The sequence below is a fragment of the Yarrowia lipolytica genome, chromosome 1B (assembly GCF_001761485.1).
Source record: "Yarrowia lipolytica chromosome 1B, complete sequence".
NCBI lineage: Eukaryota > Fungi > Ascomycota > Dipodascomycetes > Dipodascales > Yarrowia > Yarrowia lipolytica.
In genome coordinates, this window is record NC_090771.1 from 1,156,783 (window position 1) to 1,181,990 (window position 25,208).

Sequence of the window (25,208 nt, forward strand, 5' to 3'; positions counted from 1 at the left end):
AACTTTTCAGGTCCTTGTTTGGCCATCGAGTCATACCCGTATGTCCACAAGTGCCCTAGGCCCGCTTTCTTTGTTTGCTCTTTGTCTCCAGCTGTGACTAACCCCAACCCCGAGACGATAGCCGATGCTATACAGATTCACTCCTGGGAATCTGAGAGTCTATCTGGAGATATGTTTTTTTTTGTTTTTTGGGGGGGGTTTTCGAGAGTATCTTTATGTTGCGTACGTGCTTCCTGGGAGGGCACAAATGACGCCATATCTGGGCCCTGAAAACGGAGATATTACATCATCGCGGGCCTGCGGGAGCCCGGGCCGACCGCACCAATAATTATAATTATTTCTGAGAGCCGTCAACTCTCAGAAACAAGACCTTTTATCCCTGTCCTGCAACGATGGTTTCTCATGTGGATGGCCGTGCATGCATCACTGTATAGTCTGAACCTTGGATGGGGGGTTGTTGGTTGATTAGAAACAAATTATATCAACAGGAAATTGGCCAAAAATTATATATTGGCATTTTTTGTGATCTTAGTTTGATTAATCAGTTGGTCTGTCTGTGGGGGTCGGCATACTGATACTGACTTGGCTGATGAATCAGTCTTTGTTCAAAGTGTAGATGTTGATTGATTTACCACTAGTTTTATTGGTTCAACTTGTCCAAGTCGGTATTCGCACATCCACTGTCTCCTACCCTACAGTACGTACTCGTACCGCGCTGCCAATAATTACCTCCTACAACTTTACCATGCACCACACCATGAATACATGCTGAGGTTCACCCTGGCATGGCCGATAATATATTATGACAGTGGTCACAGGCTATTGTCCCGTACATTCTTCCGTCGAATACTGTACAGTGCCGGCTACTCGTATTGGCGGTACAGCAGCAGCGGAATAATACTTTTGACGAGATAGACAACAGAGAGACTCAATCAGTGTTTGATTAGATAGCCGGAGGCATGTGTGATTCTGGGCTGATCGCGGGAAGAATCCAGCTTCTATCTGCTCATATCCATCGTCATACTGTACTTGTGTTACAGCTGTCAGTGTCAGGGTTGTTCAGTAGCGGGAGCCCTTCTGTCAGTGTCATTCGAATAGTCTCCGCCAAATAGGCAGGGTCTGTTGTGCTACAGAACTTGTAGGTGTTACTTTGTCCGCGAGAGACATTCAAGGGTGGTTAGCGCGACGTGGACAGGCGCGCTAAGCTGCGATAGTGTGTTGGGTGCTTTGCCGGACCATCACCGCGCCTCCCAGCTGCTGGTTGATCGCCAATATGGCTTGTAACTTCTTCAAAGGTGGAGTGCATGCAGGACTGAAATTAATTGGAAAATACGGCGGAAAATACTCCAGAAAAATACGCTGGCGGGCCAGAAAAACGATCCCTTGCTTGAACGGGCAATAATATCGACAATACGCGTCGAAAATCGACTGATTACTCTTCCCCTTCTGTCTCATGACCTGTTTTCCGGATTTTATGGCTCCACTGTGACGTCACCGCTTGCACTGGCACGTCGGTACATACAATGACCCCCCAGATTGCACCAAGCAAACGACTTTATTCTACACCATAGACCCTGGAACCCCCGCCAACGCCCCGTGACGGCTGGGTCATGTGGCATGTGCTAGTTCCATCTCTGTCACCTTGGGCTGGCCCGCTTCGCGGGGATGCATGGATCAGCGGTCGCATCTACATGGGCCGTGGTCGCAAAAAGAAACGACTTGAGCCAGGTGGAGGATGAAAAGAGGGTACGACGAGAGTTTGAATGAGGGTTAGTGGACCATGGCTGTCTCTTGGCTGTTTTTTGTGGCAGGCATCATGGGCTGGCTGATTATATAAGATCGTCGTGCTGTCTGATAACACCGCCGGGCAGTTGTCTAATTACAGTAATTAGGTGCATGGCACACGATCCACAGTTGATGATTAGGAGCTACTACATTGTAGTGGCCACGATCATAGCCCACCATCTATAGATGGCACTATTACTCCTTTTGGAAGGTGGATGATGGGTAGACGTTGAGCTGTCGATAAATGACTCGTCGCAAAAGATCAGCTTGTAATAGCAGGTTGTAGGACAATTGCCACGCAACGGCAACAACCCAATACGCCTTATCTAGCACGCCTGAAGCCTGCATTCAAGCCGTTCAGTGCTTTAGCTAGAGTACGATACTGAAGGTTGCACTGGGCCTCCCAAGTTGGGGCTGCAAACCGTAGTTACAGTACATACAATAGATGTAATGGATTCCACCTCTATTATAGTGATAGGATTGAGACAGGGCATGTCGTCAAGAACACAATGTGACATTAACAAGGCGCCGGTCACACCCAAACGGCCAACGGCCTACTATCACATGTTTGTTGAGCACTGTTGAGCGTCTCCCCGCTCCTCCCCCGCTCTACGCAAGTAGCGTGCAAGTGCAAGCGCAAGCACAAGTATATGCATCTCGCGGACGTGTGATAAAGTGACTGAATGACCGAAGCTTTGTGTGTCATGTGTCTGTCGAGTCTGTGACAGGCAGGTAGGGCTGAAGGAGATGACGTGCCTAAGGGCTGTGATTCGCCCGAGCGAGCAGCTGCATTCTGGGTCTCGTATCCGCTGGGAGAAACGCTCGCATTCCGACGCCGCCGATGAGCTCTACAGACTCACATTCTCAAGCTCAAACGCTCGGGGGAACACTCAAAAGTGAGACCTTGATCCAGTGACTGAGACTGTATGTAGGTGAGAAGAGAGACTGCGGGACTGATGGGCGTGTGTACGGTGCCAGTTAGGTTGGGCACTTTAAAGTAGGTTTGCCAAATTAGGCTCTCTCAATTTTTCGGTTTCCCGCTTTTTCTTTTCCCTCTGGCCCGTAACCCCCTTTAATTACATGTGCATTTTAGGGGGCTTGTCGCTGCACTCTCCCAGATAATATTATTACGGAATGCGAAAATCGCATGATGTTGGATAAGTGAGCATCGGGAAGCAGCAAATCTCCAGTTGGCGGACGACCTGTACGAGCCGTCGTGTACCAGCTCAGGTACAGTTCTTTGCGGTGGCGTTGTTTGGGCATATATACATATATACAGTGTGCTTTCAGGTACCTGGGTGAGGCACACGAGAGGGGCTAATGGCTTATAGTGTGGCAAAATGTCAGATTCAAGACCGACTATCAACGTGGATGTGCATGGCTCAAAACCCTCGTTACGGCACATTTCCCCCGGGGTAAAGAGACCGCCAAAACACGATGCAGCCACAAGGCGAATCTCGCTGCGCGGGATACGTGCTCCAGGCCGTCCCGGTGCATTGTTTTGGTCCTTGTGGTGCTGGGTGTTTGCCTATTTTTGCCCATATTCGTCTCTTTTTGCGTATTTTGGTATTTTGTACATTCACCGGTGAAATATTTTTTATTTTTTTCTTACTCGAGCCTCAGGGAGCCGATATTATTTGGCCATGACGATCTGCAGAGTGCTGCCGTCAGTGTTAAATTGACGGTGGGAGATTGGCAAAAAAGGAAAAAGACAAGCGGGCGAACAAAAGGCCCTGAAATTGCCAAAAAAAAAAAAAAAATTGAGCCAAAAAAAAAAAAAGGGGGAGAAGGCCCGTCGATACGCACAAGGAAATGACAATATCAACGGGGGGAGGGCTCTTGTACATAGACGAGAGACCGACAAAAAACGGCAGGAAACAGGCGGAATCAATTCGGGGACACTCGAACCCCCTTGGTGATCTCCCGTGGTCCCGTTTCCCCGGGCCCCTAGCCCTTCCACACCCGGCCTAAAGGTCTAGCGTGCTGCTCAAGACCGGTTTCACATCCCAACGGTCGTCTCTCCATGTACCATGCACTCTGGTCCACTGTACACGGGGAATCTGAGTTAGACTTCTCGCTTTTTTGAAAGGCCCTTGTCATACCCCCTAGACTTAGCGCCGATTAGCGTTTTCGGGTGCAAGACCCATGGGGGGCGACTACCACCTTCTTTTTGGTCATATATATGGAGACGACCGGTCGGAAGAGTGCGTGCAACAGATACCTCGACCCGAATCGACACAGACCCTCTCTCAGCATGCACAAACTCAACGCCCGACTCGGAAACCTCCGGCTGGAAGAGGTGATCGGAACTGGAGCCTATGGCACCGTCTACAGAGCCACTGACATTTACTCGAGCAAACGATACGCAGTCAAGGTGGTTGGCAAGCGCTCGCAACTGAACGACTGCCGCGGCCAGGTCATCAACGCCCACAAGCTGTCTCTCCAACAGGTTTCTCTGGCGGCCCTCAACCACAACGCATCCCACATCTACCGAGAAATCGCCCTCCATAACCATGTCCAGGTCCACCCCTACATTCTGTCGCTGTACGCCGTCTACGAGGCCAGCGACTGTCTCTACATTGTTCTGGAGCACTGCGAGGACGACCTCTTCACCGCTATTGTCGACCGGGGCATGTTCCAGACCTACGCCCCCAGTGCCAAGATCATCCTGCTCCAACTGCTCGAGGCCGTCCTCTACACCCACAACAAGGGCGTCTTCCACTGCGATCTTAAGCCAGAAAATATTCTCGTGGCCGAGGGAGGCACTTGCATTCGGCTGGCAGACTTTGGCCTGGCCTCACGATCCGGACAACAGGTGTCCCAGTGCGGTTCGTCCTTCTACATGTCTCCCGAGCGACAGACCAAGCGCCACAGCTCCTTGTCCGTGCAGCAGATCAATGCCGGAAACGCTGCCGCCGATATCTGGAGCCTGGGAGTTATTGCCATCAATCTCTTTTGTGGCAGAAACCCCTGGAAACGGGCCCACGTCTCGGACGAGGCCTACCGCCAGTACCTCAAGGACCCGTCGTTCCTGCAGCAGATCCTGCCTGTTAGCGATGAGTTTGCCGGCATTCTCAACCGCATCTTCACCGCCGATGTCAAGTCGAGAATCAGCCTCACCCAGCTCCGAGAACAGATCAAGAACTGCGACATGTTTGTACTTGGACAGGACACTGAGGAGAGGCCTGCAACCTCTGCCATTCCTACATACACCAAGGCGCCTATTCCTCCCACGTCTCCCGTGTCTCTGCTCCCTGCTCCTTCTCTCAAATCAAACCTGTCACCTCTCAGTCACACCTCCAGTGTATCGCCTCTCAGCCACACGTCGTCCATCTTCTCGACGCCCTACACTCCCGACGTATCCCCAACGGCCGTGTCGGATCGAGGCGTCAAGCGTCGACGCAGCGAGGAGAACGAGCCGTTCCACTTTTCGCTCAACCATACCAGCGACGTGGACCGGTTCGACTTTGGCATGAGCGACCCCCGAGCCCGACTGTTCGCCTAAACCAACGGACCAACTAATTGCATATCCCCCCACCCAAAATGCTCTACTAACAAATCAGCTAATGTACATATTTATAGATAATGATAATGACTAACCGTATGAACGAGGCAGTAGCGGACGATATCTGTACTTGAACGATAGTAGGAGTCCATCTCGGCTCATGGCTTGCTACTCTTTACGAGCCGTTAGCTCCATCGATCGGTGGAATAGTGGGCCTCGTCCAACAAGAGACTTCCACACCTTGTCGTATCGTATTAAGGAGACCGATATATGCCGATCTTATCGAACAAGAACCGGTACGTACATACTGTACAGCAGTACAAGCACTCTAGAGTCTCGGATCCTGGTCAAAATAAAGAGACACACGGTGAGAAATTAATTCCCGAATATCCCGGAATACGCAATACGACCACAATCGACGACTCTGGCAATATTAAATCGTCTTTAGGACTCATTCCGAACGCCGTATCGCATGTCCCAAGATGGGATATACTCGGAACCGTACGGGAGACTCTACTCGTGGTTGGCCAAAGTCATTTCTCGTCTACCTTTGGCTAGTGGGAAAAATTTGCAACTCCGGGGAGACGAGGGTGTGCGATGGAGTGGAGGGGTATCAAACGGCTCTCTTATTGGTGTCTTGGGTCGTCTCTGTCTTGTTCGGTACGTGATGCGCTATGATCATACCGGTAGGGCCGGTAGGGTACGCACAGTACTCGTACTGTTACCGAAGACCGTTATTCATGCATTGTGCAAGTATCAATCTCGAGTACAAGCACGTTTTTCCCAACAATGCTACGCTCTTCCCTCCTATCCACCTACTTGTACCTCCTCCCTGTCCATCGTCCATCTCCCTCCTCATGTCATGCCTCCATCTCCCGCACGCCGAGACGTGAGTCGCGCCGACTCTGAAACATGTCCCGTAGCTCGTCGTATGGATGCCCATCCATATGTTCCACATGGCCCTGTTACAAGTCATGGTGGCACGCTGTACGGATCCCATGATGTCACAGCTTCACATGTCCACGCTGTAAGCTCGCCAATCCCCCGCTTCTCTTCGGGGTGTGAAAAAAGTGGCCTGTTGCCGGGGAAATAATCTAAACGAGAAGGATGCAACCACAGTGAGACAAGTGAGACAAATGAGTGTCAGTGGCCGGTCCCGAGAGTTAGACTTGAGACATGAACGGTGCAAACGTAGTCAGCGTCCCCGAGGTGGCATCTGACAGGGGTAGCCCGGTCTCTGTGCTCCAAACAAACACAATCACACTTAGGCAGGGACACTGAGACAGCTGTATAGTGGGCGGCTGTCGTGTAGCGGGACCGGAGCTGTCTTGTATCAGATTCACGAGCTACTTGTTTCACGTTCACCCCAGACCAGAGACATGGCAGCTACTGCAGTTACGTCACACCTGGGCGTCATTGGGAGCAGCACCATCACAGCTACTTTACTAACTGCGGACACTAAGCCTGTGGCTAATACCCGTACTTGTACCCAAAATGCGCCCGCACACACGCGAACGCCGAGCACTTCCATGACTGTATCTGTGTCCCTATCTAGACATTTCGTCTTACTAATGGTGCTTGTTATGGTGGCTGTTCAGGTCACTGGTTCGAGACTCCCGTGCCCCTCACTCGTGCAGGGGCAGATCTAACTGTAATTTCAACCTTCTTTCTGTTGGGAGTCACCTCCTAAACCCAATCCCACATGTCAACATGCTGTGCATACCACCGGAATGTCGACCTGTTTTGGTTGTCCGAGACATTTGGAACTGGTGAGCTTTCGGAGCGGCAAAAAGCTCAAAAATAAACCGTCACAGACAGGATTCGAACCTGCGCGGGCAAAACCCACTGCCTGACAGCTATTAGAATAGCAGGGCAACGCCTTAACCACTCGGCCACTGGGACAGGTGTGCCTAGGGCAAAGAGATGGATAGAGATTGGGCAGATGGTTTAGTAAGCTTCGTCCTGAAAATGAATCATTAGAATAAAAAAAACAAAAAAATATCCTCGGTCTGATCCTCGATCTACTTACGGTGTACCACAGTACTTGTACTGTACCGGTATGTCCTAGATCCATCTACTACTCTATCAACTGTTTTCGACACATGTATTCCGGGATAGGTGTTAGGCTAATGAGATCCCACTCTTGTAAATAGATGTACATCTTGGTACATACCATTCCCATGCCACAAGAACGGTACATACTGTACTGTATGTACTCGTACTCGTACTTTAACGCATCTCCGATGTTGGAGCGTGATTCAGGTTGTGTGACATCGATGAGGAGGAGATAATTTGAACAGAGGGTGGTTCAGACTGGACTCGCATTGAAAAATACCGATATTATCACTTGAATGGTCACCTTAGTCTGTCATGAAGAGTGTTGCTATATGAGATCTCAGACTAATTTGTCAACATCAAGAAGACCTAGTTAGGGTGTACGTAAGACTATACTGAAGAGATATGTACCAACAAAATGATATTGGGGGTATTCAAAAGTAATATATTTACACCAACACCCATATACAATCTTACATCCACCCTCCTATATCTCCTCTGATCTTCCAAGTAGGATCAAAGTGAGTCGATCCATTCCATCAACACGAAAACCGGTTGCAAAAGATCGGGGACTTTGAATCTGCATTTCAATTGCATTCTGTAATCAATCAAACAAGTCCTCTCCTTCTTACCACCTCTATTCGGCTCATTCCATGGACCTTTCATTTTCGTCGTCCGCAGATAAGCTTCAGATGCATGTGTCATGTATACAGAATTTTTATCAGTGATTTTTTTTCAGATCAACCGATCATCACAACGCACCAAAAATGAGCGACGAGGCTTCGAAATCGCTGCTGAAATTCTTTGACGACAACGAGTGCTGGATCCACCCCGAGGTCGAGATTCGCACCTCCAAGCTTGGAGGCACAGGAGTGTTTGCCAAGAAGGATCTCGACGCCGGCGACATTGTTCTCAAGGTGCCCAAGAGCGCCTGCCTGTCTCCTCGAACCTGTGGCATTGCCAATCTTTTGGACGAGCACGATCTGGATAATATTGCCGGTCTTCTTGTGGCTTTCCTCTACGAGCGGTCTCTAGGTGACCAGAGTCCATGGCACGAGTTCTTTGAGTCTCTCAAGCCCGTGATTGCCGATGTGCCTGAGATCCCCAAGTTCTGGTCCAACGACGAGGACCGGGCTCTTCTGAGCGGCACGGAGGTTGAGGAGATTGGCGGCCTGGAGACCGGGGAAGACGAGGAGGTGTACCAGGAGTTGATTGTGCCTTTCTTTGAAGACAATGGTAAGCTCATCAACTTGGAGTGCCCCTCGTTTGACGAGTTCAAGAAGCTCGTGGTGGTTATTGCATCGCGGGCCTTTGAGGTTGACCAGTTCCGCGAGCTGTGTCTGGTGCCTGGCGCCTGTCTCTTCAACCACTCGGACGACCCCGATCTGCATTTCCAGACCGACTTTGGCGTCTGTCCTGTTTGTGGAGATGTCTACTGCGACCACGACGTTGAAGAGCAAGAGCATGAGCACAGCGGAAGCTGCTGTTCCGGCGGAGACCACCATCATGGGCATGACGACGAGGAAGACGATTGGTCTGACGAGTCGGTAGATGGAGATGACGACGAGGAGAGAGAAGAGGAGATGGAAGAGGTTGAAAGTGGTGATGAAGACGAGGAGATGGAGGACGGCGAAACCGAGGAGGATGAGGAGGAAGGAGACGAGCATGATGAAGATGAGGAGGAGGAAGACTCTGAAATCTGTGACATGCAGCTGCAGAATGATATCAAGGCCGGAAAGGAAATCTTCAACACGTATGGAGACCTGCCAAACTCCATGTTGCTGGCCCGGTACGGTTTTGCCATCTGGAACAACTCGCAGGAAGTCATTTCTCTGTGGAAAGAAGCCATGGCCTACGCCAAGAAGGCTGGACGAATGGACCGGCTCAAGATGCTGCGGAAACGGGACCCCGAGCTGTCGGAAAAGGTGTTTGTGGCCTACTCGGACGGCGATGTGAACAAAATTGAGTGGGGACCTTGTGTCAACGCCATGCTCACTCTGCTGCTCATGACCGACCAGGAGTACAAGAAGAAGGTGTGTTCTCGACGTCTGGACAAGGATATCAACAAGGCCAAGAAGCTGTTGTTAAATGCTCGACTCAAAAGGTACGAGGATGGAGGTATGACTTCGGAGGAGTACAAAAAGGTGCTGCCCAAGGTAGAGGGAACCAAGAAGGCTGCCATTGTCATTCGAGGTACTGAGAAGAAGGTCATTGAGACCGCTCTCAAGACGCTGAAGTAGTTTGGATGGGTATTATAGGGGATGCATTGGTCTGAATGATACAGACGAGTTGATAATAATGAAAAGTGCATGGTACAGTAAACAGTAGATGAAAAGGCAAATCGATACTTGTACCAGAACAAGTCTGGAAAGTAATAGAAGGGCAACACAGGTATAAAACATGCAAGAATCGTATCAAAGGTGCCAGAACGATACCTTTCTAGCCTGGTTACTCCGGTCTTTTGTCAGCACCTTTCTAAACCAGTAGTCCCTGTCAAAATCGGAACTTCATCCAATCCGATATAGTGTAGGGGCTATCACATCACGCTCTCAAGTTGAGAACCGTGGAGACCGGGGTTCGATTCCCCGTATCGGAGTGTATAGTGTCGTCTAGACGTATTCTTTTTGCTGTGTTGCTAACCACATATCTTCAAAAGTTGTGATGATTTATGTAATCGGAACTTTGAGAACTGTTCTTAATTTTCGGATATGGAGGTTTGAGAAGATGGCAGCAGTTGTCAGAGGTATGTTCTTGTTATCGTGCGACTTTCAGAGTCGTTATAAGAGTATTCGTGACTCTGTGGTGTAAGTAATGAGGGTAGTGCTAGAAGAGGACATAGTACATAGGCAAAGTCGGTGAAGACTTGTAATATTGACTTGAAATTTGATATTTATACCAATCGACCCTCTTCAGATCTATTTGTACTTTTCAGAATTGAGATCTGATCATTATTGGTCATGTTAGGATGCCCTACTCCAAGCCAACAGGCAAAGATGAATCCACTAGAGACTATTAAATCTACAAACATTCGGCTAATCATGACATAAATATATTGTTAAATGGTGCTAAACAGTGTGAGTGAGTTAATGAGAGAACTTTCAATGGTTAGAGGTGAGTCTTTAGTTGCGGAACAGCGACAGTCGTCGTCCTAACTTCTTCAAGTTACCCTGGCTCTGTCTGGTCTTGACTCTCGAGAACTGGCCGTATCCGTCCTCGTCAAAGGCGTCGTATCGGTCCGTGACGCCCTCCGTGTTATATCTTCCCCGGTCTTCTTCTCGCGAGTGGTATGTGGTCAGGTTGTCTGTGTCGTCGGCCAAAGGATTGTCACCGTAGCTGTGGTGATGGGACACTGGGGGGGGAGGAGGAGCCTTCTTGGTGGCCAAAAAGTCCAGGTAGTTGGGGTCGAAGAGCTCCTGTTGGCTCATGTGTTCCGAGTGGCTGGTTTCGGGCTTTTCTTCAGGTAGCGAGTCGGCCCAGGGGTTATTGGAGTTTCTGGACGCGTTGGTGCCCGATCTGTGGCGGGTGGAAGGCGTGAAGTTGAAGGAGCCGGTGCTATGGGATCTGGTTTTGGGGGGGTCGTAAGCGGGAGCGCTATTATTGATGGAGTAGACGGAGGAACTTCTGGAGTTGTCGTAGTGAGACGAGCTGTAGGTATCTGCTCTCTTCATGGCCGGCTTGGAAGCCTTGGAAGCCTTGGAAGCGGTTCGTCCGTTGCCTTCCCGTGCTCGATCAAAGCCTGGCTCGTATTCCAGAAAGTACGAGGTGGAAGGCGGCTTAAGAGGTGATCTCTTGGGACTGGAGGGGGACTTGGAGGGGGACTTGGGTGTAGTGGTTCGGTCGTGGTAGCCATAGTCGTCATCCAGAGAGGTGGCCGAGTGGTTGTATTCGTCGTTATGGAGCTTGACGGCGGAGGGGCGTCGCTTGATGTACTTGGAGGTGACCTTTCGGTACTCCAGCTGGTTCTGGATCTTGCCCAGGATTGAGGTCATAGTGAGTGAGTGAGTGGGGGGGGGGCAATGGTGAACGAAGTTGACCTACTTGTAGTATGAACGACAGACGCTGAGGTTCGAAAAAGAAGACAACTGCAGACGCTGCGCTTTAGTACTAGTCGCCCTCAAGGCTAACCCGCTATACCTCGGAGGCGAAGACGGCCCATTACAGTTAGGGTGCGAGACAGGATGCAGATGCTGTATTTTTATTTTTTTTCTTGGGAAGCTCAGAGTGAGGTATATTGAGTGGATATCAGAGACATGGATGGCCGAAAGAAGGACAGAATCCGGTGAAATCAACTGGTGGAATGAAGTTCTTGCTGATGAGGTGGTTACCCCGCTCCTCGCAACCCCACAGGGGCTACGACCAACCTCTGTTGGCCAGGGTAAACTTTTCCGAGAAATGATACTAAGCTCTGCCAAGATTAGTCTCGGAGCCAAACCGAGGAGGCCCAGAGGAGACCAGCACTTTACGGGCCTTGGCCATGCACCAAAAAGTGTGCCAGTGTGCGGTACAGAGGCACAGCTCACGCTCACATACCAGCCAAGACCGGGAGCTATACGCGACGGGCCTTTTCGGACTATTTGACGGGCTTCATAGCACCGATTCCGACTCTGTAGATGCATGAGCGGTGAATGGAGCTTCGACATTCACTTATAGTACATTCCAAGTAGCCCCTTTGAGTCTCTTGCTACGCTACAGTCAGTCTTCCTACAGGCTCCCCACCGAGCCTCATCTGTGACGAAATCTGGCCGACATCAACAGCGAGAGTTTGGAGAGTTTGTCGCTGCCAACCTTTAACGGCTCGGAAATAATACCCGGAATCCGGGCAAAGAATCTCGAAAGTCGGAAATGAAAGCCGTTGGTGGATCACATGATTGCCGAAAGACGGTATACACGATGTACACTGACGGCCTTGTACAGTGACTAACGGTCTCCAGGAGTAATACCGTAGCACCACAGCTACTGCACCCCCACACTAACACTGAGCTTCACTCGGTGGATGGAATCGCGTGGCACTCAGCCGTGGTCTTACTCCCGTTCTCAAGCTCATTCTCAACACTGTAAATACATTACACCCCGACTTGTACACAGCCTTGTAGCCCGACCAAAACCAGCCCGAAGATTAATTAGGTTGTGGGGTGATCATGAGATCAGAACATGAGGGTGTTTACGAGTGATGTAGAGGTTGTCGATGGTGTCTGATGGTTGATGGTTGATGGTTATCTGGGTGTCCTGTCTGATAATTTCAACTGCAATGCCCTTCTGGGCCTACGCCTCCAAAACACGGTTAAAACACCCTTTTCGGTCCTAGAAACGCGGTATTTGGATATGGTACTCGTAGACGCCATATCTACCTCCCTGCAAACCCCCAACTCCCCATCTCTATTACTCGTGGTATTTCAGGTCATCGTTTAAATATAGAACCGCAAGGCACAGTGAACCTTCAGTCGAAAGTATAGTATAGAAACTGCCAGACTGATAATTACAAATACAAGTGCAGAAACACAAGACAGGACGCCCATTCCAAGACCTGGCGCTTGAGATGGTCCAAACCATGTCTTCATGGTATCGTTTTGATCGCTGCGAGCTCCAGAGTACTATTATATATTCGAACCCCCATAAAATCCACACCATCTTCAACCATGCCCACTGGTAAAAACCATCCACACACTACAAATGCTATTTCTATTCCTGCTCCCCATTCTCCAATCTCAACGTTACACCTCTCTGAGTTATTTACGTCACTTGCGATCAGGCACTACAAGTAGTACATACACTTGTAGCTGTGAGTAGATGAGACTGTGATTCCCTTTCTATAAAGCAAGCCGGCGGTTGCTTGCATTTAGTTGTATTTCACACCATGTCTGTAGTCTGACAGAAGACTATGAAAAGATAACCGCTCAGGCGGTTGTCGCCGGAACCAGCGAACAACAATCAATCAAATCTATTCGCTGTATATATGCAAAGAATATGTATAACCATGTTTGCGCGCCAAATGTGCCACTGGTCGACCGTTTCTAGAATAGAGTGCGTAAGACAGCCAAGGTGGAGGTGGTGCTGGAACAGGTACAAATAAAGAAGAATGCCAAGTCGTCATTAGAAGAAATGTGAATACGATGATGCGAGCAAGCGACAGGGGGCGTCTGACTCAGATGGAGAGGCTGCATTAGAGTGAGAACATCATCTCGTTTATCTCTCTTCCGTGCGTGTCACTCTATCTGGCCCACCCAAAAGCTCAAATGCTATGATTGGCGGCGCGTAGGTTCGTGTTAGGCTGGGTATATGTACGCCGGAACCGTGCCTTTCCTCTTAAGAAGGTCGTTTTTTCCTCCTTTTCCTTCTTCCTACTTTTACGCCTGCGATCTGTTGGCCTCCTTGACGGGGAGCGCAGATTCGGCGCCAGAGTTGTCGCTCTTTCGGTCGAGCTCCAGCTTGGCGTACCAGGCTCCTCCCAGCAGCGTCACAAGAATGCCCATCATGTTGAGCGGGGTGACGGTGAGGTTGAAGAAAAAGATGGCCAGCACAATGGTGAGGATCTGCTTCACGTTGGCGGCCACGGTCATGGTCAGCGCGCCCGTCTTCTTGTTGGTGGTGAAGGAGACAATGTTCAGGCCAAACGCAATGATGCCGTTGAGCAGCAGATGCAGCATCAGCTTCTGGCTGTACTCAAACTCAATCTCCGTGTAGTCGATGCCTCCGAGGAACGACAGCGGGCCCGAGGTGGCAGAGGCAGTGGCACCAACCACGTCCTCGGGGCTCGAGAGCCGAAGACCCAGCACGTCCAGCTCGCCGGCCAGGTAGGCGTAGACGAGGGTCTGGACAAATGCAAGAGGTGACATACGGTAGAGCAGCTCGAGAGGGGAGAGTCTGAACCGGCCGGTCTGGATACGGTTAGTGACCACGGTCTTGACGGCCGCGAGAACGGCGCCCAGAATGGTGAGAATGAAGCCCATGGCGGTGAAGTAGTAATCTCCTGCAGTGGCGAATCCGACGCCGGCACACACGAGAACCAGAGACAGGTAGGTGAGTACCGTGTACGAGTGTCGCAGGAAGACCACGTTGATGAGCATGGCGAAGAAGGGGGTGGTTGCCCGGACCACCTGGTGGAAGGGCACGGTGACCATCTGCAGCGACACGTTGGAGATGGCAATGTTGATGGTGTAGAGGATGGAGAAGAGAATGAGGGTGGTGTTCTCCTGATCGGATAGCCGGGTCAGTTTAAAGACGCCTCTCCAGTGTAAGAGCGCGCAACCCAGAGTGCCACACAGGGTGTGGATGCCGGTGAGGGTGTACGGGAAGGGGAAGGATCCGAGGACCGCCTTGTTGAAGAGCGTGAGGGCCAGGTTGAAGAAAAAGTAGAGCCCCAGCCAGGTGCATTGTGTTCGCAGTGTTTCTGTCATGGTTGGGTGTCCTTGTGTGGTGATGGGTTATGTCGTCAGGATTGTCGTCACGGTTGTCGTCACGGTTGTCGTCAGGGGTGTCCGCAATGTTTCTGGTGTTGTGTCGTGTAAGATGACGTGTTGGACTGGTGTGATATCCTTCAGGTTAACGAATGACTTGTTGACTGGTGATGCTGTCCTTGTATGATACTTGCACTTGGTTGCGTGACTGATAAGACAAGATTGGTGCTAGTGATAAGCCGGGGAAGTTGGAGGTGGGTGTGATGTCGGTGGAGCGCTGCCAGACGGGAGATGTGCTAGGAGCGAGAAGCGTGAGGGAGAGAGAAAGAGGGAGGGCGAAAGTGGTTGTGTTTGGTGATGTTGAGAAAAGGGCACTTGGCGCTGCAGCTGCCATGCTTTCTTGTGGTGAAACAGTCGGAGGGATAGTTTAGGCTATATGCTGGTGGAGCTTAATGCCATCACGCGAGAAATGAAAATTGAAGGAGGTTTTGGGCAGGTGAGTTGGGCAAGTTTTGGGCAGGTTTTGGGCAGGTTTTGGGCAGGTTTTGGGCAGGTTTTGGCGGTGGTGATTCGAGCTGTTTCAAACCTGCGAAAATAGATCGATTGTAGATATTTGTCTGCCCCATTGCCTGTCTAGATGTCCAACTGTCCAACTGCTGCACGGCAGATTTTGCACACTCACAAGAAACAAAAAAAAAAAAAAAAAACCAGACTTGTGGTGCGTGAATGCATTTGAGGTGACAACAAGGGAGCGGTAGAAAGACGTCAAAAATAGCCCAGACAAGGCACCAAAAGGGGGGTGGAGACTTTTATCTGCGGCTACAATAGTACGCGCGCATCCAGGGGCTACGCGTTGGTGGTGGTCGATATGGGTGTCACAACCAGATGGACAATGTGTATCACCAATATCAAAAATGGCAAGCTATATTTACTCCATTTCCCCATTTGGCTCCACCCGGCTGAGTCGCTCCGAACTCTAGTTGCCCCAGATGTGCGGTTTTACGTAGGCTTTTTGGGTCACCACTTTTGCCGGCTCTGCAATAGGCAAGCTCAAAATAATAGTCTCTTTAGGTTGAGGGTGGAGAGGGATGACAGCGGTCGAAAACTGCAGCGGGTAGCGCGTAGCGGGGGGCTTGGGTTGGAAGGGGGCAACTTGCACTCAACTGGCGGGGGCCTGGCGAGTATCTCCGTCTGTCTAAATCTGCGTCCGGTCCTCTCCATCGGGCCCCGGTCCTCCCCATCGGGCCCCGGTCCTCCCTAACGGCCAACTCTACGGTCAATAAACACGGGGCAATGTTAACGTTGCAAGCAAGGGATGGTGTAGAGCTACTGCGGCCGTTAGTGGGCTACTTGGACTAGTTTGGTTACTAACTGGGTGAGCCCGGTCCCCGATAATACGCCAACGACAACGGTGACGACGACAACGACGATAACGAAGACTCTCTTCCCTCTCCGCCTCTCAGATACACTCCAACGACGATCAGCAGCACGTTTGTCGTGTGCTGCCAAGCCTCCAGACGCTAGAAAGAGTGGAGATTATTGGATGTTTTTGATAAGCCGACTTTGGTGGTTTGGTGGTTTGGCGGTTTGGAGGTTTGGCGGTTTGGAGGTTTGGCGGTTTGGGGCGTGGATTTTGGGGAAATGCCAAAGATGCGACCGCAGAAGCCTGCCTGGGCATGTCGTACCTAGAATCGTATTCCCGTGCCTGAAAGATGTGTTGTATTGTAGTGTCGTGTCGTAGTGTCTATTGTGCAAATGTTTGTCTAGCATTCCACACAAGGTTCGGATATCCATTGTCCCATGCACAGCATTATGTTATAAAAAAAGCACTAATTTTATTTTTTTCCAACGTTCACTGGAAGTGACCAGACAGGCAAGGAGATAGTGGAAAAGTGACAAAAGACAGTGACAGCCAAGTACAGCAAAGCACAGCAAAGTGACATCATGAGCAACTGCGAGGCGACATGGAGCAACTGTTGGCAACGCACTGTTGGCAACGCACTGTTGGCAACGCATTGTGGCTACGCATTGTGGCTACGCATTGTTGGCAACTGTGGCCACTGTTGGGAGCAACTGTAGGCAACGCAACCTCTACACCAACTGCTTGTACAATACCAGTACGCCAAGATCAATCGCCATGGGCTGACTCCGGCCTTGCCCACCGTGGTGCAGAAGGCATCGACATTGGTCCGCTGTCATACGTCATTGCGCGGCTGTTCCGAACGGCCTGCCCTGAGAGCGATACAGTAGTACGACTGCCGTCAAATAGCCGAGACCTGGCACCTGGTTAGCCCAGCTCAGTCCGCACACCGCACACTCCATTTACGCCGCTTCCTCTGGCCACAAGTAACTTATCCAAAATAACTCATCCAAAATAACTCTCCTTGTTGCTCTCCCTCCCCTCCCTGTCTCATTCGCTTGGGTTTCCATGCTCTCGTATAAAGCGTATTCTGTCTCTCTCGGTGGGTCTAATTTAGGAGACTTCACCAACCGAGTCCACTGACTAAGATGCCACCGAGCCACAATGCCACCGAGCCACCAAGCCCCAATGCCAGAATGCCACCCGAGGTACAGATGCGTTGCAGACACGTTTCTTCGTCTCCGCCAATGTGTGCGGAATGTGCCGTACATATCTCCTCTGCGCCATTGTCATCATTGTTAGAATTGTCATCATTGTTAGACCGGCAGAATTGTACCTACAATATGGTAGGGTTCACGGCAATTACTGCAGTGACCACCCCAAGGTTGCCATTGTGGAGCAGGTGGAGCCGGCAGGGTAAGCTCCAGCGTCGCTTTCAGAGCCGATCTAGCCCATTTTGAACATGTTACGGCCGTCCAAGACCCACAAGGAGCTGTCCAAGCCACTCAAACTCCCTCTCCCATCCACCCAACTTGTACTCGTACGGTGCTTCTCCCACTTTACTTCTCACTCAACATTCCCAAAAGAAAGAAAAAAAAAAATTTGGAATGCATAGCATACTCCGTCGGAAAGTCTGATGTCGGCTCCCGCCCCCTTTCCGGCCGGTCAGCGAGTCGGCCTCCGAGATACAAAAGAATGACAACTGACAGATCACGTGTCTTGTCGCGGTTCTGGTTTGTCGCGGTTCTGGTTTGTCGCGGTTCTGGTTTGTCCTGATCTGGTCTTGTCGCAGAAGCAATAGCTGCTATACTACACCCTTCTTTTAACGTCATCCCTCGTATCTCATCCAACACTACCTCCTCCAACGTTACACTGCCGAGTCTTGCACCTACTCTCAAGGACCCACCGCGTATCACCACCGCCGATCAGGGGGCAGCCGATAAGACGTTGGGGACACCGTCTGCCGGCATAGCCCAGGCCGTATCGATGAGGTGGATCTGAGACGGGGGTATTCAATGTTTCGTATGTCGATGCAGTACGAGACCGATATTGGTAAACCGTGGATGGTGTATTCGTACAGTACCGGCCATCTTTCAAGTACAGTACATACTTGTACTGTGCTCGTGCCCATACAGCACTTCATCGCACTGTATCGTACAGTATGAATGTCGGATCGGAACCCGATCCACCTCATCGCCCCGAACTGGAATAATTAAACCCTCGCACCCCCGCTGAGACAGAAAAAGAAATTCGTGCTGCCGAAATTGGTCCACCATACGAGGTTGCTACAACACAATAAGCGAGCCAGTGAGCGCTATTTCGGGAGAACCGCGGGGTTGCACCAGGTCATGTGATCTCATCTTCCATGATTCGGTACCGTCACGTGAGTTTTGGCGAAACTCAACTCCCCAATATGGCGTCTATATGGACATGCTAAATGGAGGAGAGATAGGAAGAATACCACATATGGTGCATTACTTGTAGTAGGTAAAGAAAGCTCAAGTAAAGACGGACGCCACCATACAGCACACGGGGGTCAAGAGGCGTCACATACCCCAACAATAAGACACCAGCCGGTCCAAGACCTCCCACGTTCCCCTTGTTAAATCTTTAACAAAATCAAACTATAATGTCAAGTAAATTACAAGATATGCACCACGTCACCCCATTCGATCTTTGAAGATTCCACAGATTCCACTGACATCAGAACACAAGCAGTAGGTCTATTTTCAATGAGATTGGCAATAACACAATTATTGTACCGTACCGTCGCCACTAGTCCCGAGTGGCCACCTTCCATGAGATACCCCATTGTCTTCAAAGAGATCACCTTCAGATGTATCGTCACAACATCACAGGTAACTGAAACAACGCTCAACCGCCTCACACACATACAAATACCCGGCGGTCGCTCCCATATCGGACTCATTACGCCACTACGTCCCACTGTTCGTTCTGTCATCAATAAAAATGCTATTACAATGCTATAAGGTCATCAAGACGTCTATGCCAATCCCTCGCAAACTGTGCGAACCGTTGCAAACGGCTGCAACCAACACCATGAAAGACTCGTACATACTCTGTATGTATCCTATGCTCCAGCTCGAACTCGTAAGCACTCGCTTCGCGCGTACTCTGCGGCTCGTTCGCTTACTGCAGCAACTCGTCTCGGTAATGCTTCTGGAAGTTGTTTCGTCGCAACTCCCATGCATCCTTCCTGTTGGCAACCCGCTTCTCCTCCTTCCAAATCTTCTTCTGCTCTCTGAAAGCAGCAGGGTCTCTGACATCGGGCCGTCGAATGTCCACAGCATTGACAGTGGCTTGGCCGTCTCGAGGCTCGGGCTTGAGAGACTGTTTGTAGTACCGGGCCATGGATCTGTGTCCGATTCGTGCACCGGAGGGCAGAGCCAGCTGGGTGCCGGTCTCGTCGGTATAGAGCATTCCGTCGTCGTACTCGTCGTCGGAGTTGATCTCCTCATCGTCATCCTCCCAGTCCTCATCGTCGTTGGCCACGGCATCAGAAACAGGCAACTTCTTATCATAGGACGAGGTGAAGTCGTAAAAATCTCCCAGCTCGAGCTTCTCGTCCTCAGACTCATAGGGAATTCGCACGTGGCCCTTCATGAGCATGTGCTGTCTCACAGACTCGAGCGATCGGCCCACAAAAGAGCACGACAGACACTCAAAGCCGAGACCGACCTTCTGGCCCAGGTAGGACATGAGCCCGGCGAGATCGGTAAGATACTTCTGCTCGGGAATGTACAGAGAGTACTTTTTGGTCATGTGCTCAACGTTGGCTTCCACGGAGTCGTTATGCACGCCGCACACCACACAGTCCGTGTTGGGGATGGCTCGTCGCAGTGCCAGCTTGTTGATGGTATCTGTGTCGAGATGCTTGACGCTCTGCAGGGTCTCTTCATCGAGATTAAGGTGCTTGAGCTTTGTGTTGAGGTCTTCAGATAGGGAAGAAGACACATCCGAAGACTCGTCTCCGTTTGTGGCAGTCTCGTGGATGGCATCGCCCTCAGTGGGAGTATCAACGCCCGAGCCGTAGCCCAGAGAAAACTCAGACGCCTGGGACTCGGTGGGGGATGAGGGTCGCACGACTCGTCGGGCCATCCGCTCCTGGTACTTCATCTCCTTCTTTGTGATCTGCTTCTGTCGTCGCTCGGGAACAGCCTCGGACTGCTGGAGCACCTTGGACGCAAACACGTTGGCAGCGATGGGCAGCAGACCGGCCACCTTTCGCTTGAGATTGTATCTGTGCCAGTCCGTCTTCATGTGTTCACGCTGCGTTTCCGAGTTGGGAAACTGCTGAACACACGTGTTGCATGTGTATGTTGTTGACATGGTCGTTGAAGTATTTCTGTCTTGTCGTAAAAAAATTGTGTTGGTGGAACACTGCTAAGTCATGAGAAGATAGCCAAGTCTATATAAGAGATACCATGCAAAAAATTCAGAGTATCTAAACCTAGTTGCAAACCTTATGCAAGTATGATCGCAAGTGTGATTCTGGAGCAACCAAGATATGAGGGGGATAGCGCGGACTTGTCAACACAAGAGTGATACCAGAGTGACCGTCTCGCCTCTCCGAGTCGATCGGTGGTTTCAGATTGTTCTTAGCTTCCCCACACACCGAAATGTACCTGAGCCACTCTCTCCGCCTTGATCTACGTCTCACCCATCTTCTAGATGATTCCTAACAGCATAGAAACTGCAAGTGTGACTAGAAAAGAGCATCGGAGACGGCTGAAGTCCATGGTGAGTTCCGAATGGACTCTATGGGATCGATAGAGTTGTTGATACTAGTATTTCAAACGGAGTGTGGCTGAAACATCCCATATGCACGGCTGGAAGGTGGGATACAGTGGAGGGAGGGAGGGGGAGCGAGGTGTTGGCTATCTGAGCGTTTACTCCTGCTACTGTCCACTCTGAAGATCTACAGCCAGATGCTACAGTATAAAGGCTGTATGTAGTTTCGCTGTCTGCTTTTTGTATGCGCAAATACCGATATGTACTTGTAGAAAACATTCTAGCCCGAATCCAAGTCCGTGATATCAACGGAAATCAAAAGATTTCAAGCGATAATGACCCTTTGACCTATCAGGCAACCGCCAAATCATTTACAGTGTCTACCGGTATTCTGTTCTACAGTTTCTATCCTCTCCATTGCTTCTCTATCCACTACTTGTAGATCCCTCCACCACTACTCGGACGAACAGAGCTTCCAGATGGAACAAGAAGGAAACACGGACTTTTTACCAAGAATGAAGCACTCTATTCAAGAAAGAAACACTCCGTTTAAAGGTCTTGGAGATGCTAAAGCTCCTATGTACGGAGTATGTACTTGTACGCTTCTTCACGCCAGTCTTAAGTCGAGATAATACTTGTACCAGTCCGCCCAGCCAAAATCCCGCCTCAAGCACCGGCTACAAATGTGCAAGTAGTCTGACAACTGCCCGGTATGATGTCCGTCTCTCCATCATCTCCGTCACCGTCAAACCCCCAGCACTTCCCCAGTGGTCCTGCCGCTTCGAAAGAAGTACTAGTAATGTACGTACAGCAGGAGATCCCGTGATGCAGACTAGGATACGAATACGAGTATGTACATCTCTTGTACTGGGCTTGTATATACACAGAAAGGTACAAGTACAAGTAGCATCAAGTTGCCACATGAAGCACCTTTCTACAGTCGGTCTACAGTCTACAGTCATCGTCGGCTACGCTCAGGATTCGCTCAGTGACATAGATCTACTACGCTCGTCGACTAGTCGAAGAATAATTCATTTTTATTGATAAATACTCATGAGAGACTTATCGGAACTTGGTGAAACCAATGTCAGCAGCCTTCTCTCGGAAGGACTGTCGGCAGAGGTTGAGGCCGTACTTTCGGATAACAGCGTTCTGGTTGTTGGTGATTCGACACTTTCGACCGCCCTTACCGTAGTGTCGGGGGTGGGAGAACCAAATGTTTTCGTGAGCCATCTTAGTTAGTAAATGTGTGTGTTTGAATCTGGTGTTTTACGATGAAGCCAGCGGATCGGAAATCAACCACCTTCATATAGAGAAGGAACCGGCAGATTTTTGCAGTCAGAGTTCCGGTGGCAAATGGTGGCAAATGCGGGACTCAGACATTGGTGGGGGACACACACACGAATCATGTCATGATGCTGTTCACGACCAACGACAAAATTCACACAATCCCACCAGCCATGCCCGTGTTGACCTCGTCGTTCCGGCAGCAAATTCCCGAACGCTCGTTCATCGTCGTTTCGTCGGTTTTCACCTCGCGTTCCCTCAATCCCTATCGCTTTCAGTACCCACCTTGAATATCTGTCGTGGTTTTGGTGTCAAAGAGAAGTTTCAGAAAATCGATAAATGCTCCCAGCAGGACTGCAAACTCTGCGTTGGGAAATTCACGTGACTAGGGTTTAAAAAAGTAGGGTTAATTGAGAAGTTGTGGGTTCGATTCCCAACGGTGGCCATTGTCGTCAGTTCGATTCCAGGCACCGTCAAAACTGCCATAAAATAAACTTCTAAAGCTTAAAAATATTCGTGCATGTGCAGCCAAAATTTCGACCCTCTATTCTTCACATACGACGACATTGGATAACGAAATGCACTCACATCGATCCAGTAAAAAGTCGCAGAAGCCATTCAAGTCCAAGCATGCGTCCAAGGGCTCGATCAAGGCGTTGAACAAGGGCAAGATCGAAAAGGCGTCTGCCGGAAACAAGGCAGTCAAGACTATGGGCAAATGGGACCGGCGGAATCAGAAGGACCAGATTCGGGCTGCCAAAATGGTCGAACTGGCAACGGACCGTAAGCTGTTTGACGGCAAGAGCGGTGCCCCCAAGATTGTCACTGTTGTGGGCATGAGCGAGGACGTTGACGTGAATGGGCTGGTGTGCAAGATGATGGGTCTTGAATCTCTGCAGTCCAAAATCAGCACACACGAAGTCGAGCGATTCAAGCAGAAGTTCACGGTGATCACCCCGTCGTTGGACAACTTTCTGGAGGTTTTGGACGCTGCCCGAATCGCCGATTTTGTCATCCTGGCCTTCTCTCCTGTCGCTGCCTTTAACGACTCGGAGTACATTCTCAAGTGTGTTGCTGAGCAGGGAGTGAGTAATGTCATCTCTGTAGTCACAGAGACCGGAATGCTCACCGACAAGAAGCGCGTCGAGCGAATCGACGAGATCAAGACCTTTTCCGACTACTTTTTCCCCCAGGACAAGATTTTCGATATTGAGAACGCCACCGACTGTGCCAACCTGGTGCGAAACATTGCGCAGAAATTCCCCAAGGGTGTCAACTGGCGTGATCAGCGTGCTTTTGTGCTGGCTGATAACGTCCAGGAGGTTGACGGCCAGGTGTGCGTTTCAGGCGTTGTTCGAGGCAAGGGTTTCAATCTTCTGAGAACTGTTCATCTTCCCGGATACGGCGATTTCAAGATCGCCAAAGCTGAGGTGTTGAAGCATGGACAGGCCGAGTTGGTCATTCCCGGTGAGGACGTTTTGGCCAAGAATGACGGTGACGATGAAGATATGGACATGGAGGAGGATGACGTCATGGAAGAAGAAGAAGAAATCCAAGACCAGCAACTGGGCGTAAAAGTCGACGGGCATCATTACTTCCCTGACACGGCGCGAGAAGCCATGCAGGAAAAGTACGCCAAGCGCCGAGTCCCCAAGGGCACGTCTGAGCAGCAGGCCAAGTGGCTCATTGACGAGACTCTCATCAACTCTGACGACGAGTTTGAGGATGAGCAGATGGAGGAAGATGAAGTTGATATGGATGCTGAAGATGGCGCTCACGTTGAATTTGACATGGACGAGGAAACACGTCAGTTGGAGGAATACAAGAGCCTCCGAGAAGAGCTCGATTTCCCTGATGAAGTCGAACTCAAGCCTGGCGAGTCAGCCAAGGAGAGATTCGCAAAGTACCGAGGAATGAAGTCGCTTCGAAACTGGGATGCCTCTCAGGATGACTACCCCGAGGAGTACAAGAATTGCGTCACCTTCAACTACAACGCCATGAAGAACCGGGTTCTCAAGGACTCCACAGACCTGCAGCCAGGACAATACGTCAAGCTTTACATTGAGGCTCCCGTCAGCATTGTGTCCGAGGCCCAGGAACACGCAGACTCGCCGTTTGTTGTCTACGGACTGCACAAGTACGAGTCGGACCAGGCCGTGTGTCATGTGACTATGAACCCCTGTTTTGACCAGGAAGAGACAGCTCCCATCAAGTCTAAGGACGAGCTCATTTTGCAGCTTGGACCTCGACGACTGGTTGTAAACCCTCTCTACGGAACCGAGTCTACCATTGCCAAGTTTGACCGGTTCTTGACCCGGCCCTGTATGGCCACATACATTGGACCTGCCACCTTTGGCAATGTTCCTGCCCTGTGGTTCCGAAAGTCGGAAAACGGCGCGATGGAGCTAGTTGGAACCGGCTCGTTCGATTCCACCGACCCCCGCAAGATGCTCATCAAACGGGCCGTGCTCACCGGCCATCCCTTCAAGATCCACAAGAAGCTCGTCACCATCAGATACATGTTTTTCAACCCCGAAGACATCAACTGGTTCAAGGCCGTGCCGCTCTTTACCAAGATGGGCCGATCGGGCTTTATCAAAATGTCTCTAGGTACTCATGGATACATGAAGGCTACTTTCGACCAGCATCTTAACGGAATGGACACCGTCGCTATGGCTCTATACAAGAGAGTGTGGCCAAAGGTTGCCAGAGAGTTGGAGTAGACAATTATTAAATGCATTAACAGTTCAATTAGCAGTCCAGTTGCTCGTAGAGAGTTGAACGGCCACTACTGCACACTCAGCACTGTAGCATTCAGGTACATGCCCTGGTAGAGGGATAGAGATAGGATGAAGGGTAGTTTTCATGGGGTGATTTATGGAGTTTTTCAAGATGAGCACAACCATCTTTACACCCAGTCAGTACTCTGAAAGCTGGATTGTTCAAGTACAATCACCCAAGTAAAAAACCATGGTTGGGTTTTCAGAAAATGTCAAAAAAATGTCACATTTGGCCATGTTCTCGACTCAAGAAAGGGATTCAGGACACAAAAAGTAATCTAGTACTGATT

The 25,208-nt window shown here is 50.4% G+C and overlaps 13 protein-coding genes, 2 non-coding genes and 1 pseudogene across 15 annotated transcripts; 7 read left to right on the forward strand and 9 right to left on the reverse strand.

Annotated features, from left to right (window-relative positions):
- Positions 1-819: 819 nt before the first annotated feature.
- On the reverse strand, positions 820-1,090 carry YALI1_B11577g (uncharacterized protein; the record flags this gene model as incomplete). The annotated part of the gene is made up of 2 exons (XM_068282046.1): positions 820-995; positions 1,039-1,090. The coding sequence occupies 2 exons, from the start codon at positions 1,088-1,090 to the stop codon at positions 820-822; spliced, it is 228 nt and encodes a 75-aa protein (XP_068138147.1).
- Positions 1,091-1,931: 841 nt separating this feature from the next.
- On the reverse strand, positions 1,932-2,303 carry YALI1_B11588g (uncharacterized protein; the record flags this gene model as incomplete). Its single annotated transcript, XM_068282047.1, has 2 exons — positions 1,932-2,111; positions 2,169-2,303. 2 exons carry the CDS (start codon positions 2,301-2,303, stop codon positions 1,932-1,934), a joined length of 315 nt encoding a protein of 104 aa, XP_068138148.1.
- A 42-nt stretch (positions 2,304-2,345) lies between these two features.
- On the reverse strand, positions 2,346-2,613 carry YALI1_B11593g (uncharacterized protein; the record flags this gene model as incomplete). The annotated part of the gene is made up of 2 exons (XM_068282048.1): positions 2,346-2,541; positions 2,606-2,613. The coding sequence occupies 2 exons, from the start codon at positions 2,611-2,613 to the stop codon at positions 2,346-2,348; spliced, it is 204 nt and encodes a 67-aa protein (XP_068138149.1).
- Positions 2,614-3,967: 1,354 nt separating this feature from the next.
- On the forward strand, positions 3,968-5,290 carry YALI1_B11607g (uncharacterized protein; the record flags this gene model as incomplete). Its single annotated transcript, XM_500647.3, has 1 exon — positions 3,968-5,290. One exon carries the CDS (start codon positions 3,968-3,970, stop codon positions 5,288-5,290), a length of 1,323 nt encoding a protein of 440 aa, XP_500647.2.
- Positions 5,291-5,762: 472 nt separating this feature from the next.
- Positions 5,763-6,383, forward strand: YALI1_B11625g (uncharacterized protein; the record flags this gene model as incomplete). The annotated part of the gene is made up of 1 exon (XM_068282049.1): positions 5,763-6,383. One exon carries the CDS (start codon positions 5,763-5,765, stop codon positions 6,381-6,383), a length of 621 nt encoding a protein of 206 aa, XP_068138150.1.
- A 713-nt stretch (positions 6,384-7,096) lies between these two features.
- On the reverse strand, positions 7,097-7,192 carry YALI1_B11639r. Its single transcript has one exon. It is a non-coding gene; the product is annotated as a tRNA-Ser (tRNA).
- Positions 7,193-8,112: 920 nt separating this feature from the next.
- YALI1_B11648g (uncharacterized protein) lies at positions 8,113-9,585 on the forward strand (the record flags this gene model as incomplete). The annotated part of the gene is made up of 1 exon (XM_500648.3): positions 8,113-9,585. One exon carries the CDS (start codon positions 8,113-8,115, stop codon positions 9,583-9,585), a length of 1,473 nt encoding a protein of 490 aa, XP_500648.3.
- Positions 9,586-9,860: 275 nt separating this feature from the next.
- On the forward strand, positions 9,861-9,941 carry YALI1_B11666r. The gene has a single exon. It is a non-coding gene; the product is annotated as a tRNA-Glu (tRNA).
- A 523-nt stretch (positions 9,942-10,464) lies between these two features.
- Positions 10,465-11,334, reverse strand: YALI1_B11681g (uncharacterized protein; the record flags this gene model as incomplete). Its single annotated transcript, XM_500649.1, has 1 exon — positions 10,465-11,334. One exon carries the CDS (start codon positions 11,332-11,334, stop codon positions 10,465-10,467), a length of 870 nt encoding a protein of 289 aa, XP_500649.1.
- Positions 11,335-13,689: 2,355 nt separating this feature from the next.
- YALI1_B11715g (uncharacterized protein) lies at positions 13,690-14,739 on the reverse strand (the record flags this gene model as incomplete). Its single annotated transcript, XM_500650.3, has 1 exon — positions 13,690-14,739. The coding sequence occupies one exon, from the start codon at positions 14,737-14,739 to the stop codon at positions 13,690-13,692; it is 1,050 nt and encodes a 349-aa protein (XP_500650.1).
- Positions 14,740-15,175: 436 nt separating this feature from the next.
- Positions 15,176-15,465, forward strand: YALI1_B11719g (uncharacterized protein; the record flags this gene model as incomplete). Its single annotated transcript, XM_068282050.1, has 2 exons — positions 15,176-15,304; positions 15,349-15,465. The coding sequence occupies 2 exons, from the start codon at positions 15,176-15,178 to the stop codon at positions 15,463-15,465; spliced, it is 246 nt and encodes an 81-aa protein (XP_068138151.1).
- Positions 15,466-16,015: 550 nt separating this feature from the next.
- YALI1_B11729g (uncharacterized protein) lies at positions 16,016-16,417 on the reverse strand (the record flags this gene model as incomplete). The annotated part of the gene is made up of 2 exons (XM_068282051.1): positions 16,016-16,187; positions 16,230-16,417. 2 exons carry the CDS (start codon positions 16,415-16,417, stop codon positions 16,016-16,018), a joined length of 360 nt encoding a protein of 119 aa, XP_068138152.1.
- Positions 16,418-19,075: 2,658 nt separating this feature from the next.
- On the reverse strand, positions 19,076-20,449 carry YALI1_B11759g (uncharacterized protein; the record flags this gene model as incomplete). The annotated part of the gene is made up of 2 exons (XM_500651.3): positions 19,076-19,217; positions 19,263-20,449. 2 exons carry the CDS (start codon positions 20,447-20,449, stop codon positions 19,076-19,078), a joined length of 1,329 nt encoding a protein of 442 aa, XP_500651.3.
- Positions 20,450-21,415: 966 nt separating this feature from the next.
- On the forward strand, positions 21,416-21,895 carry YALI1_B11781g (uncharacterized protein; the record flags this gene model as incomplete). Its single annotated transcript, XM_068282052.1, has 1 exon — positions 21,416-21,895. The coding sequence occupies one exon, from the start codon at positions 21,416-21,418 to the stop codon at positions 21,893-21,895; it is 480 nt and encodes a 159-aa protein (XP_068138153.1).
- An 18-nt stretch (positions 21,896-21,913) lies between these two features.
- Positions 21,914-22,084, reverse strand: YALI1_B11788g (Compare to YALI0B08748g, Misc non-coding, similar to Saccharomyces cerevisiae RPS29B (YDL061C) and RPS29A (YLR388W); ancestral locus Anc_4.245, highly similar to uniprot|P41057 Saccharomyces cerevisiae YLR388w YS29A ribosomal protein S29; annotated as a pseudogene).
- A 632-nt stretch (positions 22,085-22,716) lies between these two features.
- On the forward strand, positions 22,717-24,861 carry YALI1_B11794g (uncharacterized protein; the record flags this gene model as incomplete). Its single annotated transcript, XM_500653.3, has 1 exon — positions 22,717-24,861. The coding sequence occupies one exon, from the start codon at positions 22,717-22,719 to the stop codon at positions 24,859-24,861; it is 2,145 nt and encodes a 714-aa protein (XP_500653.3).
- Positions 24,862-25,208: the final 347 nt, after the last annotated feature.